Here is a 23,462-nt window from a genome sequence, read left to right on the forward strand (position 1 = left end):
ACAGATATGTTTGTGTGTGTTCAAACTTTTGACTGGTTATGCTGGTAAAATTAAGAAACTATCTATACACAGGCAATATCAAGAATTGTGAAAGAGCAGACCCCTGTGATTCTTATTTGATTTATCATATCATTACATCTTTATTTGTAAAGCACTGATGCAAATGTGGTATCTAATGTTTTAATGGGACTGAATGGAGCCCAGTTATTTCATATCAGTCTGAATAATGATAATTTTTTTGGATTTATCATCTTCTCAAATAATTGTTTTGTTTGTCAGAATTCATAAAACTGCTTCAAAGCTGAAAGTGTCCCAATCACACGCCGTGTTTTCTCCTACTAAATTACCTCGAAATTACCAAAATCAGTTATAGAAATCCAAATTATCCAAATTCAATAATATACTATTATATATATATATATATATACATCACTGGATCTAAAACAGTTGTCATAACAGCTTATTGTCCTTTTTTTTATATATCAAATGAGCATTCCAACTCTACTTTTTGGTACATTTTAATCGATTATAAGTCATAAGGTGCTATTCCCTACGTACTTCATACACTGGGTTTGTTACAGCAGTAAAAAAGAAAAAGAAAAAAAAAGAAAACGCATAAGTAGGTCTAATTTTACCTTTATTACTTTATTTTTCTTGTTAACACTTCCATACATTTACGTGTAAAATGAGCAGCGCCGGACACTTCCTTACCAGAGTCAGTTGTGGTATAGCCTACTTTCACTTACAGTATATAAAAAAAGATATGCACGCTTCTTCCATCGCTTGAAAGTAGTGAACATCACCATCTTTATGTACAGGACTAGGCCACATTAGTTTTAGCTTGCAGTAGACGGGGGTAGACTAACTATGCGTTCAATCAAAACAATAACCCCACAGACACGTATCCAGATGAGATTCCAGCTGTGGAAAGCAGTTAAAGGTCCCCCTCAAACTAACAAGAATCACTTAAAAATGACACTCTCCTTCAAATATCTGAGACTCTAGATAATAACTCTACTCTCAGACCACAACATAACCCTAAAGTTGTTTGATTTATTAGCCCAGTTGAACTAAGACACAACTTGTTGATAAATGGAAAGTATGTGAGCTTATGAAAACTTTCATCAGGCATCCTACCTCAGAAAAATTTACCTAAATATCAGAGAGGCTTGTCTTGTACCGGTTTCTGCAGTTATGGAAATCTCGGGGTTGTGTCTTTCCTTGAAAAAGAGCTCGCCTGAGTCAGAAGCAGTCTCACCTGTGGCTATTTTTAAAGCGCTCACCTCCCTCAGCATGTTGACCAATTAGCACCGAGGACGCCGCCGCGTCACTGTGACGGAAAACAGGTTGCTTCTTTACTTTTAGGTGAGAGGAGCTGGAGCAGTGAGTTCACCCGCGCACTTGTAGTGGAGAACATAGAAACTGGTTGTAGTTGAACCTGGATTAAAAATTCTGATTTATCGTAATCACATTGCGATGGCAAAGCGAGCGAGACGAACGAGGAACCAGCTTCCAGATAGTTACTATGAGGGTTACCTGGAGAAGAAGTCCTTCAAAGACAAGGTAGGACATTTATATCCTAATTTGTAAAGCAGATGGAACAAATCCCTAGATATTTAACTGTGGATTTGATTTTGGGTATTGTACATAGGGAATGCACTCTGCATTAATTCTTATTAAAATAGCTTACGTTTTTATTAACTAATTACGTTATTTTTCCTTGGTCCAAAGCTTGAGGATATTTACGAGAAAATTTATAAGACAATACATCAGGGGAAGTTTTACTGAGAGGCTGGAACTAAAAGCTTCAGAGCATTGCATCACAGATAGTCAAAACAGTAGAAACTAATTTAACTGATTAACAAACTGATTAACAATCGATCGATGACCAGTTTCTGAAATAGTTTTGCTGTGTGTCTGTGCTTTTGGAGCGAGGAGCAAACATGGTCTGACAGAAGATGTCAAGAACACTCTGAACACGCCTGTCTAAGTTGTTGTTGTTGTTTTAAAAGACATCGCCCTTCATTACATTGTGCAGACTCACTGAAATGGGCAATAAATATTTCTATCGTTTAACTGCGTCTGTGTTTAGAATTGTGCTTGTGGGCTTTGACTTGAGTTACTCTGCAGCACTCACTGCTCTGTCTCTCCAACTGGTTGGGTGGCTTCTCTGCTCTTTGTTTCGTAAAGATTTGAGAAAGCAAATAACTGGCGTCTGGGTAAATTCTCAAACCAGCACAGCAGGCTTTACAGAAAATACATCTATGGTTATTTTGGTCGAGTCCTCCTCGCTGATAACAGGCTGTACAAACTCTTATGCAAGCGCATAAAGCTGAAGGTGGGATTGTAACAAAAAACGCTTTAGGTTTGACCCAGTGTCCAATGAAAGAGTTCAGTTTCATCTGGGATTTATTCCAGACTCATTTTTCTTCATCTGTAAATAGCCTAACAATCCAGTCCTTTTATTTTATACAAACTGTTTTGGAGTTCAGTCACTAGTTGGCTGTGCCTTTGACGAGAAACACACAATGTTCGCAGCCTTGTGTTAAAAGTCTCATCTCACACTCTTATGGTCAACTAAATGTTCTTGAAACCACACATTGGTTTCTGTCATTTCACTCATCCAGTCTAATCCCAGCATGTCTCAGAGCGTAGGGGCCCTACTTACTTCCTTTATTATCTAACGCGCATAATTGATCTATTTATTTCTTCTGTCTCATTGTCTCCTTTTTACAATAGAAAATTGGAGACCTTTTTTGTGTGTTTTTCTAAATTCGTGTGTAATATCTCTTTCATCCTGTCCCCTGTGTGTGTTTGTGCAGACGCCTCGAAAACTGTGGACATGCCTGTGTGGAAACACGATATTTTTCTTCAATGATATGAGAGACACTGACGTGAGTCATCGCAGACCTACGTGTTAATACAGTGCACATATCTGGTTGTTTATTTTTAAGTTGTGACTCCTACGTGTGTGTTTGTTTCTTCAGTACGTTGATAAGCTGGAACTCAGCGACTTTATCTCAGTAACAGATGACAGGAGGCCAGACCGTAACTTGGATGCTGCCAAATTTAACCTCCTGATGAAGGATGGAAACATTACACTTTCGGTGAGTTTGTAGAATATCTGGTCCTAAAAAAGAGATTATTCCCCTATTTTATAAATCATTCCCTTTTTAACCCCTTTTCTCTCCTCTGTTGTCTCTGCAGGCCCCGAACGCAGAAACACGTGAGCTATGGAAGGGCTACATCCATTCTGTGGCTGAGGTCCGTGCTCTCTGATATTAGTCTCACTTCACAGAAAAAAAGAAGCACTATTAGAACTTGTCTGCTTGGCTTAAAGATGCTGCAAATTTAAAGACTGAGTTGACGTGTAGATCAAGGCCGTGTCTTTTGCACAGACTCTTTAAAAGTGAAACTGTGTCTTCCTGCAGCTGTCGGTACCGTCCTTCCTCAACCTGCTGCCAGGTCAGATCCAAACGCTGAGAGAAGCGGTCCAAAGAGAGAAAGACAGGACGAGGAGCAGCGCTGTATCCACTGTCACCGACGGCAACCCATACATCATCCCCCAAGAAGACATGCCTGCGTAAGTATCAATGACTCAATGTAAAACTGATAACTTTTATGTGCCCACCACAGAGCTGAACATGTTTTTTGGGGTTTTTTCTAAGCATGTTGGACTCATGTAGCACTTTTCATATAATCTTAAGAAAAGAATACTTAATGACACCAGAACTTACTTTTTGCAAAAAAATGGCATGAATTTCATTAGGCGGAGATGAGGAGAAGGCATTGGCTGATGCTGTAAGCTTGTTTTCAGATCACTGCCAAAACAAGATTCCACCTTCCCCTAAAAGACTCCTCGTTCTTCTCTACCTTGAACGTTCTCTTTTCCAACACTAAAATACTGTACTTCTTCTTTGTTTTGCTGAGAAACATGCAGAACTAAGTTATTGATGAGTGATGGAGGTGTTTCCTTTGGTGTCCCCATTTTGTTTCGATGCAGATGTTACCACCGTGTGTCCCGTGTGGAGGCAGAGCTGCTGCTTGAGAGAGAAGCCAAGAGAGGAAACCTGCTGCTGAGGCCCGGAAGTGACGGAAGCTCCTTCGCTGTCACCACAAAGCAGGACTTCGATGGGTACGTACACACAGATCCAAAGCGTATCATATTTCTGTCATCCTCCTCAAATGAAGACTTCTAACTACATGCTCCACACAAAGGGATACTCACTGGGATACTTACTATTCCATGTGTCCAAATGCACAGAGAATCAGAGTTACCCATTTCAACTCTGACCAAGGCTGCAACCAACGTGTCCTCTATGTCTTATGTATGATATTCTCCTTTAAACAGTCTCTTCACACTAATCATTCACAATCAATCAAAATCCTTGCTTCTATTGGTCAGTGTTGAAATAGCCCTGATTTTCATCCACCATCAGTCGGACAATTTATTCATGTTCATTTTACCCAGTTTAACAGTTTATTTGTGCCTCTTTCAGAGCGATAATCAAACACTACCGTGTGACTCGTGCACACGAGGGGGGATTCATCATCGAAGTGGAAAATCCTGTGAGTAGCTCCTAAAAAAAATAGGTCAAACTCTAGGCTTGATTTGTTTGCACTGTACATACTGAATGTGTATCAGATGAATCGCTTAGGCATGCAGCTGGAGGAAAAGTGTGAGCAACTGTAGTGAAATCTTTTATTGTACGTGGATATTTACATTGCCTTTTTATTGCTTGATGAAATCTGCTGAATAGAACTTAATCTGTGCGCATCTTGGCGATGATGACCTGAATAAAGCCGTTTATGGCTTTATGTGAGGTAGGAGTGAGCTCCAGAGTAACTACAGCATGTGACCTGCAAAAGAAAAAAACTGGTTATCAGTAAACAGTGAAGGGGCAGTAAAAACGTCTTATGACCTGAAATATGTCACCTGTGATTGGCGGATGAAATCGGCTTTTATTTTGTATTAAATGTGTCTGTGTGTGTTTGCCCTGGCAAAGTGTAGCTAGATTTCCTCTGTGCATCTGGCAGGCAACACTAATCAAACTGGATTTCTAACAGAAATTGTTGTTGCAGGAATTTCAAAAGATTGTGGTTACTGTGGTTGTGAGTCAAGTCTTATCTTTGTAGATTCATAAATGTCAGCCACAACAAACGCCCGTTTTATTCCCTTCTTCTTTGATTGCTCAGTGGTCATGGATTAATTTGTTTGTCTGTGCAGGTCCTCTGTCCCACGCTGGATGATGTCATCATCTACATGACGAAAAGCACAAATGAAAGTTTGATCCCTCTCATCATCGAGCAACAGTATGAGATGAACATCTGTATGTGCAGCAACTTATTCACTTTCATGTAGAGCTGTGTTCGTACTTGTGTAGTTATTAATACATATTCCAAAAGGTGCACATGACTAATGCAAGGTTTTTGACTTTGGCAGCTTTTATTCCATCTGACAAAGAAAATGGCGAGAAGACGCAGCAGGCTTTACCAGAGTCGGCCCGGCCAACTGTGCCACGCAAACCAGGTAGCGTGTCCTTTGATACTATCAAACACACCCAGAAACTAAACTTTTACACTGTTTGCTCCGTGTCTTTGATACCAGCGACTTGGAAACTCCGCCTCTACAATCATGTGTGTCAATCCTGGAATGATTCCATGCCGCAGCTAGATAAAGGAAAATGATTGATGCTTGATTTTATTATAACATAAGCCTCTTTAGCAGCGAACAAACTATGCGTAATAAATTGAAGAAATATTAGAAAAATTCTTCAAAAGAAACAAAAGCGCACGTGCAAATGTTTTCCACTTGCTCTGTTATCAGTACATTTTTTTCTGATGGCAAGATAGCTTTGAGTTACACACCCTTTCGCTCGTGGTTTGCTCGTTTTAGAGCTTTTGTCAAGCAGCTTTCCACCCGTTTTGTTTTGCGTTGGACTTTGAAGCCAGAAACTAATGTCAACGTGCCGAAGCTACGTGTTCAACAGGGGTTGGTGTAGGCTGTTATCATCGCACGCATTGGCTTCAGCATTCAGTTTTGTAGGTCGTAAAGCAAAATATTGGCCACACTGAAATTTGATGATTCAGAGGAAATGTTGAGGAATCGGCAAATTTTCTGCAAAAAAGTCGAAGCACATAAATGATTCTAGAGAAATTTAATGCATCAAAATGACATAATAATACATAAAAAAAACAACAACACGTAAGCATGAAAAGAGGCAATGACTAACATGTTTTATTAATTTTGATTAATTACTTATCTTTGTCTTTTTCCCTCTATCAATGCGTGGATTTAGAAATGACCTTTTTTTACCTTTCTGGACATTCTTCCATTTTTACATTGTATTCGTGAATGTATTCATTTTTCAGAGTTATTGTTTATTTTGGTTGTTGTGACATTTTGCCTTAGACAGCGCATCTTAATGTCATGCAGGAGAATCGGAGGGAGGCATTTAGTTCCCGGGGACCAAGAAATGCTTAATCACTCTAACAACTCCATTTAGAGATATTATTTCAGCCTGGAGTCCACAAACCATCATCTATCAAGCCTTTCCTTGTGCCAACACTGTGTAAAAAAAAACTTGATGTTCCAGATCAGACTGAACACGTTTTTGAAAACCAGCACGTAACTGTTATATGTTGACTTCTCAGCAGACTGAGAAAGCTAAGGGTTTACCTTCCGTCAGCCTATTGATAATCATTGTTCCCGTGCTTTGTTGTTCAGTTTCTCCTAGAATAGCGTATCCTGAACCAGATCACGCACCAGTCGAGGAGGATCTATCTTGGAATGCCAAGCGTGAGTATAATTCTACCACCACCTATCAGTCTATCTATCACCTATCTATCAGTCTATCAATCCATCGTCACTTTTAGGACTTCTTACGCAGTCTCACAAACAAACAGGTGTGTGTGCATTTTTTCCATTACTGACGCTGACTAACTGTGTTTAAACAGTGAAGAAGGAAGAAGATGAGTCAGACGATTCCGATGCTGCTCCACAGCCAGGTAAGTCCTTCTGCCTGCTCTCTTTTACCAGCAGCGTGGCTTAAATCGCTGCTCATGCTTTTAAATCTGCATGTTGTTTGTCTTTATAGAACCAGCACAGAGGGCAACTACAAAAATAGTGACGCCTCCAGTCCCCGCTCCTCGCAAATTGGCCCCTGCTTCATCAGCCCCCTCCAATGCAAATCCTAAGATTACAGCTAATAAAGACTTTGAAAAACAGAGTAAGTGCCCATGTGGGCCTTTTACCCTCTTTAGAAAGGTGTTCATCCAGTTGCATTTGCAGTCTCAGCTTGTATTTTCTTCTCATTTGTTATTTCGATTACTTGCTACAATATTAAAGTTCATCCTCTGATTTTGTTCTAGTTCCTAAGTCAGCAATATCAGAGCTGAAACTTCGGTTTAAACAGAAGGCAACGCTCTGTGATTGACTCCTCCTCTAAAAAGTCATCGCCATCACCACAAATTGGACTTGAAGGCAGAACAGCGCCGACCACCCGGTCTGTCCTTACAGGACGAGCCCAGCACAGGAGCAGTTTTCTTCTTCCCTGGCATCACGGCTCCACTTCCCCTCCTCCTCCTCCTCCTCGATTAGCTGTCTGCTGTGAAGCCTCTCTGAAGATTAACATCTTATCGATTTGCCTCTCCTGGACATTCATTTGTAAATTAACTGACTGTGAAGATGGATGCATGTCACATTATCCTCACTTTCCTCTTGTACTTTTTGCACATTTGCCATTGACTGCGATACATCTTCCTTAGACGGTATCAAATGTTCATTATCAGTGTTGTTTTTCACTCTCATTTCTAGATTCAGCTGTTCTAGAACTTAACTATTTCACATAGCTTGAAAAGCTATATTTGTACAGCCTTACAGGCATGAATCATTTATATGCTTCACATTGTATTACCGTTAAAGTGACAGGAAACAAATCACAGTTGGACTTAATGTATTTTACGTCCTCTTTGTGAATGTATTGTACATATTTCTTAAGTGAAGTCAAATTCTTTTATCACATCAAATCAGGTGTGGCCAAGCAACTATTAGTATGTGCTGTGCAACAATTTGAGAAAAAAAGAAGAAATGAATCGGTTTTATGAAGTTCTGTAGCTGGTCTACTTTGTTTCACACCTTTTGTTTTTGTTTTTTAAACAAGAAAAAAGAAAAAAAAAAAGCTTTTACTTCTCACACCATCTCAGTTTTGTTCCTTGCCGACACAGGAATCCAAGAACAAAATGCTCACACTCCTTTATTACCTCAATGACTAAAACATTATAGTGGAAAAATGAAACTATTTACAATAAATTGTGACATTTTGTCAGCATGTGAGATAAAGTGAACATAACCCTCAGCTGGACCGCTCTTTTTAAAGCATTGCAGGCTACAGTTACTCAGGAGATGCACACAGAGGGAAGGATGTGGCAGAGCAAGACTGTCACCATGTGAGACGTTTAACATGGGTGCTACTCAGAAGCTGGGCGGTGCACAAATACGGACTTCAGAATATATGTTTCCAGAGTGCATCACTTCACTTTCTCATTCAGGTGTGTCCCAAAATTGGCTTACTCTTAAACAGTTTGTTAGCTGGAACTACTGGCTATCTAATTAATATATATTTGGACTACAGGCAGTTGACTGTTCATAGCAAGATCCCTTTGCTGCAAGTAACACAGTGTCATTGCATACAGACACAAAGAAGCATTCGGTAGCAGTCTGGAGTACAGAGTATACAGAAGAGTCATTCCCAAAAAGTCCTGAACGATCTACAACTTCACAACAAAGGCTTCAAATGAGGGAAACTCCCTCAGACTCTCTGTGTAGAGTCTGTCAGACCTCCACAGTCAACAGTGGCTCAAAGTTAAAACTAACAAACCTTCAGCGGGAGGCTGAATGACCCAGTTTCTTACACACAAAGTGTGGGTTCTGACTACAAAGTGAAATGCACTAAATACTGATTAGCTTGCATACCATGGCAAAAAAATCAAATATTCATTTAATAATCCATTAGTTGTAGTTAAAGAAGAGCTGAATGAACTGTGCTCGGTGGTGAGCTGCTTTCTGTTCAATCGCTACGTCTACAAGCAGGATACTATCTGGGTTACACTGATTGATTGATGGGCAGCGGCTTACTCAGCCAACCTATACTGACACTGACACAATACGTAGTTTTAAACTGAAACAAGGAGGTTGTTTCTTGCTGTGAAACATAAGCGTGCAGAAGCAGATCCCCCGATTTGGCCTATCAGACTGGAAATGAGGAGGAAGGCACAGGGATGGAGAAGACAGGACAGCTGACAGTTTTGGTGGCGGAGAGGGAGCAGCGGCCAGCGCTAAATCATTGCTCTAGCAGCAGTGCTGAATGAATGTGCAGCAAGAGGAGAACCAGTAAGATGAAACCTAACGCGTCCCAAGCAGTTACAACAGCCAGAGTTAAGACATCTGGAGAATTCTGTCACTGAGAGATGACCCACGTTTTCTCAAAATCAATTTTTGCTGTCATGCAACACAGAAACTGTCACACTCAAGTGATGCAACTCTTCCATGATATGGCGTCCAACGCAGTCGGTGCAGAGAGTATGATCTGCGGCGGTCACTGAGGCTGGGCAGAGCCGGTAGGTGTCCAGCTGGATGAGTGGGTGGACCTAGGTGAGGCTGGCGTTGGAGCTGCTGGTGCCGCTGTTCTTCCTCTGGCCGCTCTGCACCACACTGGGAACCTGCAGGCCCGTCACTACTGAGAAACTTCCGTTCCACACCTGCAGGAGGGACACATCCACATCCGCTTAAGATCTCACAGAATAAAAGAGTCTTCTGTCTCATAACAGAAACTTTTCTCACCATGAAAGCTGGGACAACTGGCTGCTGGAACTTTGTTTTGAAAGTGTGCATCAGCTGCTTGGTTTTGGCATTGAAAAAAGACAATGTACCTGGAGAGAATAAACACAGCAAATCACATTGTGTACCATGGGAAAAAATGTCTTTTAACATAAAACAAATGTAAAGAAGAGAGACATTCTATGTTTCCATTTGAACTGCCCAAAGTTTGCTTTTGACTAACAAAATCTTTTTCTTATTTCACCTTCATCATAGTTGACATAGACTCCTATACTGTTTGGGATCGGACAGTCGAGGGTTCGAGCCTTGTTGTTGTGTTTTGCAGTGAGGCTCTGCTGCAGCCAGTTGTTCAGATGGATGCACCAGGAAGCGCTGCTTTTACCGAGCTGGTCGAACCGGCCGAGGCTCCGCAGAGCCACGCCCACAGCGAAGGCCTTGCTCTCCTTATCAAACCGAACTTCCCAGTACTGCTGCCCCGCGTCGATCATAGTGTCAGCTGTGATGAGACATGAGCCAAGATTAATACCTCATTCTGCAGTGCGCCACATCTGTGAAGAGTAAATGTTGTGGTTACATAACGTTTTATGCAAGACAGTCTGACCTAGAAACTTGTTTCGTAAAGATTCCTTGTGCAGGGAGCTTCCCAGAAAACCATGTGACTACAATAATGAATGGAGTTTTTAATTATGCAATCATGGTGAATCATTTCGACAGAATTTGTTTTGTTGTTGGTTTAGACAGATAGATAGATGGATTTTGAGGAAAATGGACAAGTGGTGAACAAAAGAAGTGTCAGGTCTAAAAGGCATGTGTATCTGAAAGTGATTAACATGGGAAAACAGGGAAAAATGTGTCCCCTCAGTTGCTTCATCTACTGTTGACCGAAGCCTACTCAGAAACGGTATACTGCGTTTCAGTTCATGTTTGCACATGATTCAATAAATCCCTGTAAAAAAGAAATGACAGGTGACTCAAGACTTACTCAGAAGCAGTGCCCTTCAAAATGGATACCTTTGAGGGACTTATGAACTTGTGATAAAAGTGGAAAAAGGCTGTAAATATGTGCATTTCTACCATGAAGTCTGGTATTTAGATGAGGGGCGTCTACAGAATCTCGCTCTCTTTCAGAGCCTCACGTGGCCATTAGTGGAACTGCAGTTTTTGCCACCTTCACATTGGCATGACTTTTCAGCCCCAGAAGCTGCCTCTTGGTCTGAATGTGCGAATATGCTTGTGCCGCTTGTTGTTATTTGATAACTGTGCGTTTTGTTACCCAGCACTGTGTAGGACTCAGCTGTAAACCTGTCTCTGCCAGGCCGGGCTGTGGGAGCTCTCTTGGGAGACATCAGGGCTGACCTGGTTACACATGGGACAGGTAGGCAGAGACCCTGAGTGATTCTCATTGCTAACATTAGTTCATAATGACATTAAATGCATGACCGCAGCAGTTTACTCTCACACAAACCTGGCCGGGGAGTGCATCGGGGAGCTGGTTCGGTTCTTCTCTTTGCGGATGTCCTGCACCTTTCCACCGCAGCTGTCCCACTCAACACTCAGGTCCTCCACTTTCAGGTTCTGGTGGGCCGAACCAGCGTCCAGTTTGAATGTGAAGGCTAGAAATTGAAAATATTGTCACTTACTCTAAGTACCACGACAGCTCCCTGAAGACAGTTTGTTGGCAGTTCACTTACCGTGGGTTTCTAGAGTGACGGGCTCGGAGAACTCTCCTGCCACGGCCTTATTGCACGCTTTCACTCTGAACGTCATGTACCGCGTGTCGAAGCGCAGCCCTGACAATTAAAAGTTGTGACTCGATTTGCACAGAGATCAACCACAGAAAACCTTGCAGCAATTCCCCCACCAACCCCTACCTGTGATCGTGTGCTCCGTCTCTCGTATCCCCTCCATCACCATCCAGGGGTAGTCCTCTCTTATGCGTGGTGGACCCTCGTGATTTGTGCGCCGATGCTCCAGGATGTAGTGATCTATCTTAGTGTCAGGCTCTGGTAAGGTCCAAACAACAGTCACTGTGTTGTCACACACCTGGCACTCGGACACCTGGATCTCTGGAGTGGCAGGAACTGAGGGAGGAGGCAATTTCAAACAAGAGGTATCAACTTCCTCTTCCCTTTCAGTCTTACTGTACAACAGAAATGGGTTTTTTTAATTATTATTATTAAATAGGCTGTCTGTTAAATTTTATGTACAGCTACAGTTACTGTTTTGGGCCACTTGGGGGCAGTATTGCGCCAAACAAGTTAAAACTTGCTGTAATTCACGTTCACTCCGTATCAGCTCCGTCTTTGTCTCCACCAACATCAGTGAAAAGCTGATACCAGAGTCCATGTGCTGTTCGGTGTTGAACAGTGAGCGTGTGCTGATTTTATCTGACCTGCAAACTGCAGCCTCCAATCACAGCGAGCCCTGCAGTACTAACGCTTCGGCTGAGAAAGAACATGAGCGCAGCAAAGAGATTAAAAGAGGTCACACAGCTGTGGAGCGAGTACGCTGTGGTTTCCTTACTGTGTGCGACCCCCTTTTACATCACAGATAGTTCTTTGACTCAATACATAACAGTCTGGTTAAGTGGAACAATCTGCAGGAAGTCCACATCAACACACGTGATTAGACTTTCAGACTGATGAGAAACACGGGCCCATTCTCTTCATCACTGTTATCACCAACACATTGTTTCACTTTTAAAGGAGCTTTAGATTAACTTTATTGTTACATCTGGACATGTGGAAATGTTGAGTTTTTAAATGTGTTGCAGGGATAAAACTCAACTTATAAAAAGGCCAATTATTGAGGATAACTTCTGCTTAAACAGGTGAAGAAAACCTATTTCTAATAAAAGAGCGTAAAGCTCATCAGAAGCATGAAAAAGGCACTTCTAAAAGTGACTGAAACTAACTGCAAGGCATTGAAAAGAGGCTAAGAATATTGTCACGGCTCTCGTAAACTTTTGTATAGGAGTGCCCGTTTGCAGACGGGTAAAAGAAGTCAAACTACAGCTTTCATAAATCCATTAGAGGAAGTAGAGAGCCTTTTGGACTTCGGTGAAACTGAAGTGTGCTGAAGTCTCAGCATTTCACCAAAGGTCAGTGTCAGCTCATTATTTTCAGATTGTCTGTACATTTCATTTCCATTTTTCAGCCACAGTATGGTTGAGTTCAGACAAGGAAATCTACAATATTCAATAATCAATATATCCCAGTTTGGTTTTAAACAGGAATCCTTAAGTTTGTCACGTGACAAAAATTCTGTGGACTTCAGGGTGGAACTTTTCCCTTCATAAAAACCAACAGCCAAAAAAGACTGATGGAAAATATGTTCGATAATTCTGAGGGCATCACAGAGGAAGACTATGGATCGAGGACAGTAACAGGATTCCACAGTCCCCTTGGTCCTAAAGGGACTCATCATGGGAGGCAGCACAAACTCTGACCCCATGTTTTGTGGCTTAGTTTCTTGTTACCACACTAATGTCTATGCCATACAGTTACTTGGAGACGTCCAACCTTTTGCTGTCAGGAAAGTTGTCAGGATCTGGGGTTTTCTCAGCATCTCTAATAATGAATTTACTGTCTCAGACGAAGCTAACCGTCACTTGTGTCTTGCACACTATGTTTACAGTCGGTGTAACTTCTGCTTAATGTGGCAGGTGGGAGAATAGCCTCATCATTGAGCCTGGTGAAGCTAACGCTACCAGCAAGCTGCAGATGTTGCCAACAAGGCTGGAACCACGCAACCAACACCAAAAACCTTGCATTTTCTACACGTCTGTACTGAAACTCTGTGCTTTGCGGTCAAGTTATTTTATTACGAAATGAAACGGACAAGAATGCATTAATGATGGAAATATACGCGCATTAATTAAGATGCAAGTGCATTCATTAGTTTGTAAGCAAGAAATCTGCCCATAGACGCAAAACACAAAATACATCCCTTCATCTTGTCTCGTCCATCCTATCCACCTGAGTGTGGATAAGGAACTTTATGAATGTAGAGGAGCAAAACCTCCCCTTTGAAATGCAATTCAGTTGAGGTGTAACGAAGCATTGAAAATGACAGCACTGATGCAAATCTGCAACTCTTTTGTTTGCACGCGCATCTCTTTGTAACAAAAGGGAGGCAGACCTGGGAGAAACTTGAGGCCTTGCAGCATCTCCCTCTCTTGGCTGAAATCCACCATCAGGTGACTCATGTTGTCACCAGCTTTCGCCTTCAGGGAGAGTCGAAAGGCCGGAGCCATTGTCACGCTGCGGACAGTGAAACACACAGAAAAACCACACAAACACATGGGGTGGAAACAAGAGCAGCGTATTACTCAACTGAGCCAGAGGAGGAAAAACAAATGATTCTAGTGCTAATTACTAATAAAAGGCCACTAACTAGATTCTCTCGCTACCACTGAACTCATCACCCTGATCGCCACTTAGAAAGCAGAGCTAGAGAGGGAGCAGCATTCATCCAGGGAGGGGCTGACACAGGATGGTACAGACTCGAGGAGACAGTGGGAAACACAGAAACAAAAGGCCTAACAAGAGGAAGGTTTTCCAGAGGGCTTCTTGTCTAAGACATGGGTGCAGTGGCTACATATCGGAATGCATGCAATGCTACATTATGAGATGGCTCGCTGGGTACAGGAGAGAATAACAAGAGGAAAGCAATTGATGGCTGAGTACTATACCTATCCTTAATGTCTTTGGCCGCCTGGAGAGGAGAGGCAGAGAGGGAAAAGGAAAAGGAGAGAAGAGATACGGAGCGAAGAGAAAACTGAGTCCATCATGTAGTCATGTAACACAAAAAGCTGCAGATGGCTGTGTTAAAACAACTGCGAGTGTGAAAACACAAGGAGGGCAGAATACATTGTGTACATGGACACTGAAATTCCCTATAAAAAATGTGGATATGAACAGTGAGTTGGAGGTACAGTGCAGCAGCATTACAGCAGCATGACAGCAGTGTGGGTGAGGAGCGTGTGTCAGTCACCTGAGTGAAACCGTCCGTCTCCGCGGAGCAGAGCGTCTGGTTGGCCAGCTCCAGCACCTCCTCCGAACTCTCCAGGGCTTTGGAGCAGGCGCTCAGCTGACTCTGAGAAGAACACCGACTCTCAGTCAAACAGAGCACGCGTGCAAACTCTCACAAGTTTGTCAGGAGAATAATTGGGCTGCTGTGTTCGCGGCAGAAGTCATGGCATCATTTGAGAGTCATGGCTCCGTCCTGAGGCTGCAGAGACCTCAGTGTTTTTATCTATTCATTCATTCATTTTTGATTTATTGACACTCTGACTTGAGACGAAATTTTAAACAGCAGCTGCTTTTGATTATTACTGTAAAGATTTCATTTGAACTATTGAACCACATAAGATGACGAAGTTACTGAAAATGACATTTCAAACTTATCTGTCACAACACGATGGCCTCAGCTGGATATCAGGCTGGTGGTATTTGCACCTTTGATTTCCCCTTTTTTCTTGCAAATATGACCGAAGAAGTTATCTGGCTTCTTTTTTGGCTTAAAACCAAAATGCGCCCTCAGTTGTGTGGTGGAATTTGGCTTCGCAACTAAAATCCATGCTGTTAATGTCAATAGATGGTCATTGAAATTGCGAATTAATTGCCTGGAGACAAACAGCATCCCAATACATTTTCCTATTTTGGTCGTCAATTTTATCTCAAGCCTGAAACCCCTAAAAAAAAAAAAAAAAAGGGGATGAGGGCAATTTAGGGCTAGTAATAAGGTAAATCAAACAATTAAGTAAATACTGTTTTTTTCAAACAGGTGATTGTGATCATGCAGCATCTGTGAGGGGATGAGGAGCAAAGATGGACGGTGGATCTTCCACTTGTCACTAAAGGTGTGAGAATATCATAAAACTGTTTGAAAAGAACGATAGATGTTAACTGTGTAACTTCTCTTAATGTCTACGTCAAGTGTGGTCAGTTTGACGCACAGGTTCTCTCTTCCTGTTATGCTCAGACCTCTTTTACTTTTCCTATGTTTATGCGCCTTTTCTGCATATTCAAACATTGTAAATTGGTTCGAACGGACACAAAGACCAAAGAGCAGTGATTTGTTTGCATCTCAGGCATAATTACATTTCTCTTGGCTGATTTTATTACAGCTCACTGCTGATGACCGTTCCCCTGCCGGGCCTCGATTTCAGAGAGAAAAACTCAGGGTGCTACGGTTCTTACTTCAAAACACACCCCAAGAGAAAAGTCTTTAAATACTTGCATTCGAATATGTTTCTGAAATAACTGTTGTGATATTAAAAAAGAATAAAAATCTCACCTGCAGCTCATATGTGCGGCTGGCTCTCTCCTGCTTGATGCGCGTCACCATGTTTTCCTTCATCTCGCTCAGGACAGCATGGAGGGACGTGAACTCGGACTCCAGATCTTCCTGCACCCGGTTGGAGTTCCCCTGGAGTCACAGCAACAACAAAAAAAACTGAGCACAGTGAAGGAGGAACATGGCCAGACTGCCTGAGGTGTGGATTAAATGTCAGCCAATGGTGTGCCTTTGTACCTCCAAGTTCTCAAGGCTCTGTTTGAGAGTGCAGATGAAGTTTGAGATCTCCTCATTCTTCACGGCCAGCGTGTGAGTGATCTTACGCAGAGACTCCTGAAGAGAAGACAAAATCTGATGCATTCACACTGAAAAAGCAAACTGTGTGCAGTGTGAGCTGCTTCATGGAGGGCTGCAGGTTTCCCCTCTAACCAATCACTATCAGCACACTGAAGTGCCTCTTCCGTGGTTGAAGTGCTAATCAGTGCTTAGCTGGAGTGGACACACAAAGGTTTAGGCTTTGAGGTCCAATTTTAACACGCTGCAACATTCATGTGGGATCAGAGAGAGAGAGGGCGGGGGACACTTCAGTGGTAGAAGGATGCGCATCAATAATGTAATAATGCATCTACACAGTCATTACACAGCCGACTTCAAAGGACCGGGCACACATTGTTATACTAATCAGACCTCTGATACGTTACCACTCCCGCTGCACTCCGGAGCCTCACCCCAAGTGAAAGAGCCCATTCATTAAAAAGGACTGTGTAATGTTTGTTGGTGCGAGAGGAGCTCCGCCAAGGCCCACCGTCCGTGACTGTTACAGCAATAAATTGTCGATAAACCTCGTGTTCAACCGGCGAATCACAGTTCTAAATAAATTATACGACTGCGAAACACGAGTCCGTGCCGCATCCACAAACTCGGTAATTTCGCAGCCTCTCGCCCTCCGTCCTTTGTACACAACGCCCTGAAACGGCTCCCCCACCATTCAGAGACACCTGTTCCTCCGGCTCCGGCTCACCTTCTGGTCTCCCATCCTGCCGTCCAGATGCACCGGTGCTGCGAGAGCTGCAAACACGGCCGGTATTTCCCCTCCGTCCCCGGGTTGTGGTTTATTAGCACGGCGGAGCTGGTACTGATGCTGCCGGAGTGTAACGCATCTTCGGACGGACACCAACCACCAACGCCTTTGGGCCGTAGTGCCTGGCGCGCATGCGTCAAAAGAGGACCATGGGTAGTGATGTTCCTGTCGCGTGGGTAAATTACGCTGCCTTCGGGTACAGTCGGAGAAAAGAGAGATTTACATTTTTCGGTCTTTACATCGAGGGTCATAAAAGTTTGTTTTTCATACACATATATTTATGATCTTGTCATATGTTTAAATGTTACAACATGGATAATAATTTAAAAAAGTAGGTTCTGTCGCTGTAATGTTCCTTTGACTGTGGTCTGGTGTAATTTAATGAAGTAATAAAAACTCAACTACATATGGTGTCAGGGTACAAGTGAAAGGGTTAGAAAGTTGCCAAAGATCGACCTGGACAATATACAAAAACTCTTGACTTTGGCTTTTTTTTTCATCTGTCAACTAATTTAACTCAAATGTTTAATGATTAATACAAGTCTCAAAAGTAACACTTACTACTGATGCCAAAGTAGAAACTTAATTTAACAAACATCTCTAGACCTTTCAGTTTTTCTATTCCATTTCTTTCTATCTCTTTCCTTCAATCTCCACATTTATTTGATGATAGACTCAGTCCTCGTAAAACATGGAGGATACCAGTGTTGCATACATCTCTGAGAGAAGTTCTGCTGTGCTTCAAACACTTTTCAAGTCACTTTTTTTCCTCAGGAGGTGTTGTGTTGCTTTTCTCTTTAAAACATCTCAAACTTGTTCTGTTGGATTCAAGTCAGGCAACATACTTAGCTGGGTCATGGTTTTTAATTTCTTTGAAAACTCTCACATTATTTTTGCAGTGTGTTCTGGACAGATATTGTGCTGGAATACTTCTCCTTTGCTCAACGTCCAGAGACTTGAAAATCATTCTGTCAGCCAGTATTTTGTTGTATTCGTGGTCATTAGGTTCATCTGTAAATGCCATCAACCCAAGACCCTTTGCTCTCTTATAGTCCCATATCATCACACTACTGCTTCTGTGAAAACACTGTCATTGCTATGTATTTATTGTGGTAGACCTGGCCAGTTTCAAGCCAAACATGGTGGACCTCATCTGAGCTGTAAAAAAAACAAAAGATCAAAAGAACAAAAGAAAACAAACAAAAAAATCTTCATCTCATCTGACTAAAACATGTGTTCAGATATGCATCAGGCTTTTTTTCATGTTCTTTAGCTAAATCTAATCTTGAACTTATGTGCCGAAGGTTGCGTTCTTTCTTTCTTTTTTTCGCCTTGGAAGCTGCCCACGCAGGTTGATATGACATGTGGTGTCCTTCACTCTGTCTGAGCTGCCACAAAAAAACTCTGATTTCAGTTAATATCTGCTGTGTTTATGAAACATATTTTTGATTGTTTAGATTGTTAGTAGGGGGGAAAATGTGACCAGGTGTATTTCCTTTTGAAGCTATCAAATGGAACAACTTGTACCTCACAAAATAAACAAGAGCTTATAGTGATGAAAACATAATTGTGTTTCACAAATGCAAGAAACAGTGCCAGCCTTTATACCTACAATGTTTTCCAGGCAGTCCAGAAGTCTAGAAGTTTTGTAATATTTATAGATTATAGATTGTATTATTTATAGATGCTTGACAAATTAAGAAAAAGTTTTCCTGTCAGATCAAAATAAACAAGCTCTTCAGATGAGGATGTACGGTAATTGTCTCCAAATAAGGTTCAGCAGAAATCATTGAAACACAGTACGAGCTTTTGATTGTGATAAGATCAGTTTCTGCAGACATCCCTGTAGTTATGCCAACAATGTGACGGAGAGAGCTTTCTGTGTTTTCTGTTTAGCTCATGTCACACAACAGATAAATAATTCCCATGCCCACTTAAAATAAGTTCAAACAACTGCAATACTTCTAAACGAACATTTTGAAGATTATTGCTCTGCTTGCATTTAGATGGGACCTACTTTCAGTCTCTTTGCAAGAAAAGATCATAAGGTTGAGGTTTCCGAAGTTATACACCCCCTGCAACCTTTAGACGTTTCTTCTTGTGGCCTTTCCCCCTCACTGTCATGAACTGACAGTATAAAGACACCTGTTGTCATGCGACAGCTTTTGTCTACACACAAATTAAAGATGAGTTTATCATCATAAATCAGTGCAACATGGCATTTAAGCTTTCCAAAGCCAAACTGTAAAATGTCTGAGGTTCTTGTGTTTTTACAGCTTTCCTGACTCAAAATATACTGTAAGTGCATCTAACGGTATAAGCTCATCTCTCCTGCTATATTTGTGTATTTTCTTGTTTTAGATGTTCATCAGCACATCATACAAAATTTCGTCTTGTCACAGGAAGCCAATTGTTCCTTTTCAACTGAAACGTTGTGGGGACATGGTGAAATGCGTTTTAGCACCCTTGCACCAAAAACCCACAGGGGTTTCACTAACCCCTCATATAACTGCATGTCCTTGTTTTTTTTTTATTCAATTGGCATTCAGCAAACCAGCACACTCATGTTCATCTATCTGAGGCATGCTTTGTTTGCCACTGAGCCACAGAAGTATGCAGGATGTACACATTTAGAAATAAGCAGGCTGCTTTGATATCTGTTGACTGAATGCACACGGAACAACTGTGTGTTAGAGTTTGGGAAATAATCTCTCTCTGTGTGTGTCGTTTATTCTTTTTGTTTCTCAGAAGACTTACACATTTTCCATCTTCACAGTTTGTTTGAGCCTCCAATGCAGACATTTCCCCCCAATAAAAGCAAGTTATTATCACACAACTGTAGCAGAAAACTACTTTTCCCTCCCAAACCGCCCACCCACCCACACACCCACACGCACACACACATTCTCACACACAGGTTTGTTTCTAGCGCTGTCTCATATGCAGCTAGACACACAGCTGAGACAGGATGAGACTCAGAGGACGACTGTCTCTTATATGAGAAGATGAAAATGTGGCTGAAACACGCGACGCTGGTGTTACTCACAGGTAAGACTTCATATTCAACAGATCAAGACAGACTTTACGCTGGGGGAAAGAAAAAAAAACTATTGACACTTTTAAATGGGTGCGATGAATGAACAGATGGAAACTCAACGTGCGCTGTTTGTCGTCTTAGTTGCTGATGAAAAAGTCCAGAGTTAATAGTTTAAGTTAAGTTAGTTCAAGTTTAACACTTACTTTCCTCAATATCTACAGTGGCTGGAGCAGCTGTGGTGACGTCAAGTCAGACTACCGTGGAACTGGGAAACAGTAAAACTTCATCAACTCTGACAAAACTGGAACTTAGTCCTGGCTCCTCTCTGACTTTCAAGTGCTCTTTGAGCACAGATAACAGTATCAGATATCGAGTGTTGTGGTATTTCATCCGTTCTGGATCGAACCAAACAGAAATTATGTGTAATACAATGGTTAACAAATCTCCAAGTAACTCCACTGAGCAGCCAAAGCAGGACGTGAAGGAACGATGTCATAATGAAATATTGAAACTGTCAGATATCAATGAAACAAACAGCGGATGGTACTATTGTAAGGTCAAATCAGAAATTCCCCTGCTGCAGACGAATATGAGTGACAGAAAAGAAATAATAGTAAATTGTAAGTATTACTTGTGAAAGCCAAAGCTAAGTACAACTTTACTTTCAATTTATTGTATTTATGAGCGGTGATACTAACGTAGTTGTATGCAAATCTGACATTCTTGCCATCTATCAATAACATGTAATGAACAACATATCTTTTTAAAAATACTGGTGTAGTTTACAATTATATTATTTTCATATGCATTAGCTTCCACTGATACCTGCTTACAGCCACATTAGAGTGTGATAAACTATTTATCATATGCTTTGCTGCTTAGAAACACCAAACTGTGCCGTAAAGCCTGCTGTGCTGAAGCAGAGCTTCATTCAGTGATTCATTAATGCTCTCAACATTCTTGCTTGCAATTCTGACTAAATGCCTGCTTTTTGTGTCATTTTGTTACAGCGAAGAGCTTAGTGGGAAGCACAACGTATCTGTCACTAGTGACGAGTAAACAAGGTGTGTGTGCATGTATGTGTGTGAGTGTGTGCAGGTGTGTGTGTGTGTGTGTGTGTGTGTGTGTGTGTGAATGTATTTTCACACCTCATGAACAGTAACACATTTTCAAGACCCAGCAGAGTCTGAGCTGTGTGGAACCTTCCAGTGCAGGGCGATTTTAAATGGTAACAGAGGTGATACGACCTCTGGGTGATGGGTCCGACATTTTTATAACAGAGGTGTGAACAACCACACAAGAATCAGTCTGACTGACATGTCTGACCTCGTCACTTAATTAAAGTTTAAAGTGACAACATATTTGCAACACTTAATTTGCATCTTTCTAGCTTTAGCTCAATCTTTTTAGAATTGTTAGCACTAATTCACCATATCCATGGTGCTTCATGTGGTCTAACGTTGTTAATAAACTGCCAAAACGTGCTGACATTTTAACGGAAAGTTTTCCTCTTCCAGCGACTACACACAGCTATAACAACCGCCTGCTTGTTGACTGGTGGTTATGGGTCGTGGTGGGGGTGTCTTCTCTCATCCTGATCAGCCTGCTGGTGATATGTGTGGTGCAGAATAGAAGAGGAAGCAGCGACAGAGGTACCCCATTTTCTCTTTGAGTTGAAAGGTTTTGATAATCATCTTATTACACCACTTGACAGATTTGTAGATTAGTTTTGTTCAGGCAGCAGAAGCCACGAGATGAAAGCAACTCGGAAAAATAAAGAAGCCACAAGAAAAAGAGGCCAAAAATGTCACAAAAAACTTCACTAGATCAAAGTCAGTACAGATCGACACTAGTTACAAGCTGATTCATTTCATTGCAAGGATTTGCATTTGGAGGAAGACATGAGGTTATGACACTGTTTCTGAGAGACAGAGCTCTCAGAAAATAGCTCTGCATTTATGATAGCCGGAATCTGCCCAAGTCGTGGCCGGTGGAGGCAAACTGAGTAAGCAGGTGGTTTGTGTGGTTTCACAGCACAGCGTGAGACAAGTCTTGTTTAAGTGCAGATGCACATATTTTATCTGTAAAGTTAAGACTACATTTCCTTGTTTCCAGGAGAACTGTCAGAGGCCTAACCAACTGGCCAGATTTTCATTGCTTAAATAAAGGCCCGCTTGACAGCTGTTGTCCTGTCGCAGTCAGGATAACTGATAAGTTATTCAGATTCTGATGCAATTCGTCACGATTATGTCAAATTTGGCTTGCAGGTTTTGTCAATTAGCCATTGTTTCTCACCCAGATTTAAACCATAGAGGACATAAGGGAGATGATGTAGGTAGAGGTAAAAGAGTCCCTCTGTCATGTGTGAGACAAAACAGGAACAACGCGTGACACAAAAGGCAGAACTTTGTGTGGTGTGACTAAAGCAGACGGTCACAGGGGAGACACTAGAGGCAGAAATAGGACGCAGCCCTCACGATTCTACATACAGAAAATGGTTGTCACGGCAGAACGGTTTCTATGTTTGTGTTATAATATCATATTTACAGCAGGGCAGGGTGATTTCTAATTCAGATCAATTTGCTGCAGTGAGTTCTGGAGCATTTTAAAGTGAAAAGTGGACATACTGTGAAAAATCTGAAGAAAGCAAGACAAAAAGCGAGTTTGCGTTGAGTCTGTTTTCTGTTATTTCTAAAATAGTGATGGAGGATAACTAACAAATTGAAACCCAAAATTTTCAAAAGAATCACAGTGACTCAGTTACCATTTTAACAGTAACTTGACCTTAACTTTGGCGGCTTTGATGCACTTGATGAAGAATTAATTAATTTTGTGGGACACAGGTGAAAGGATTTTACTCACTGAGGACTCTTTGCAGAGGTCTCATCAGGACAGGAAGTAGAATGAGATGTTAAAGCTTAATCAAATCAGAAGAACGAGATTTGACATATTTTTGTCATATTTATTACGATTTATCATTCACTATTTTTTTTTTCACATTTCTTGTTACCAGTAAATATGAGAGAATGTGATTCCTGAAAGGCATAATTTGTAATGGATGTTTGCAAATGAAAACATACTCCATTATGATTATTTTACTGAGCTGATACATATTATCTCCTTTACTATAATTAATCATTATGTTTCTCAATAAGTTACCCATACATGAGCTTTACATTACAGCTACACTAAGCGACACGTTTTGA

At 41.5% G+C, this 23,462-nt stretch overlaps 2 protein-coding genes across 2 annotated transcripts; one reads left to right on the forward strand and one right to left on the reverse strand.

Annotated features, from left to right (window-relative positions):
• The first annotated feature begins 1,405 nt into the window (after positions 1-1,405).
• On the forward strand, positions 1,406-8,357 carry LOC140312128 (signal-transducing adaptor protein 1-like). Its single transcript, XM_072389810.1, has 13 exons — positions 1,406-1,563; positions 2,823-2,894; positions 2,988-3,107; positions 3,208-3,264; positions 3,432-3,583; positions 4,004-4,135; positions 4,500-4,569; positions 5,228-5,330; positions 5,444-5,530; positions 6,728-6,799; positions 6,958-7,008; positions 7,098-7,229; positions 7,372-8,357. The coding sequence occupies exons 1-13, from the start codon at positions 1,477-1,479 to the stop codon at positions 7,434-7,436; spliced, it is 1,200 nt and encodes a 399-aa protein (XP_072245911.1). The 5' UTR covers positions 1,406-1,476; the 3' UTR covers positions 7,437-8,357.
• fsd1 (fibronectin type III and SPRY domain containing 1) lies at positions 8,160-17,352 on the reverse strand. The gene is made up of 13 exons (XM_072389809.1): positions 17,160-17,352; positions 16,376-16,471; positions 16,139-16,270; positions 14,834-14,935; positions 14,532-14,554; positions 13,979-14,100; positions 11,710-11,919; positions 11,530-11,628; positions 11,304-11,451; positions 11,112-11,194; positions 10,083-10,334; positions 9,842-9,930; positions 8,160-9,759 (listed from the first exon to the last, which is right to left on the reverse strand). The coding sequence occupies exons 1-13, from the start codon at positions 17,172-17,174 to the stop codon at positions 9,649-9,651; spliced, it is 1,482 nt and encodes a 493-aa protein (XP_072245910.1). The 5' UTR covers positions 17,175-17,352; the 3' UTR covers positions 8,160-9,648.
• Positions 17,353-23,462: the final 6,110 nt, after the last annotated feature.

Source organism: Leuresthes tenuis, unplaced genomic scaffold (assembly GCF_036924035.1).
Source record: "Leuresthes tenuis unplaced genomic scaffold, fLeuTen1.0.hap1 SCAF_7, whole genome shotgun sequence".
In the NCBI taxonomy this organism is placed as follows: domain Eukaryota; kingdom Metazoa; phylum Chordata; class Actinopteri; order Atheriniformes; family Atherinopsidae; genus Leuresthes; species Leuresthes tenuis.

Excerpts from the sequence above, each read along its gene's own strand:
- LOC140312128 (XM_072389810.1), top strand. The coding sequence starts at position 1,477 with ATGGCAAAGCGAGCGAGACGAACGAGGAACCAGCTTCCAGATAGTTAC. Across the intron at positions 3,265-3,431 it reads ACATCCATTCTGTGGCTGAG|CTGTCGGTACCGTCCTTCCT; the intron begins GTCCGTGCTCTC and ends GTCTTCCTGCAG. Across the intron at positions 4,570-5,227 it reads TCATCGAAGTGGAAAATCCT|GTCCTCTGTCCCACGCTGGA; the intron begins GTGAGTAGCTCC and ends TTGTCTGTGCAG.
- fsd1 (XM_072389809.1), bottom strand. Across the intron at positions 14,101-14,531 it reads GCCAAAGACATTAAGGATAG|CGTGACAATGGCTCCGGCCT; the intron begins GTATAGTACTCA and ends CACTGTCCGCAG. Across the intron at positions 11,452-11,529 it reads CGTCACTCTAGAAACCCACG|CCTTCACATTCAAACTGGAC; the intron begins GTAAGTGAACTG and ends TTCAATTTCTAG.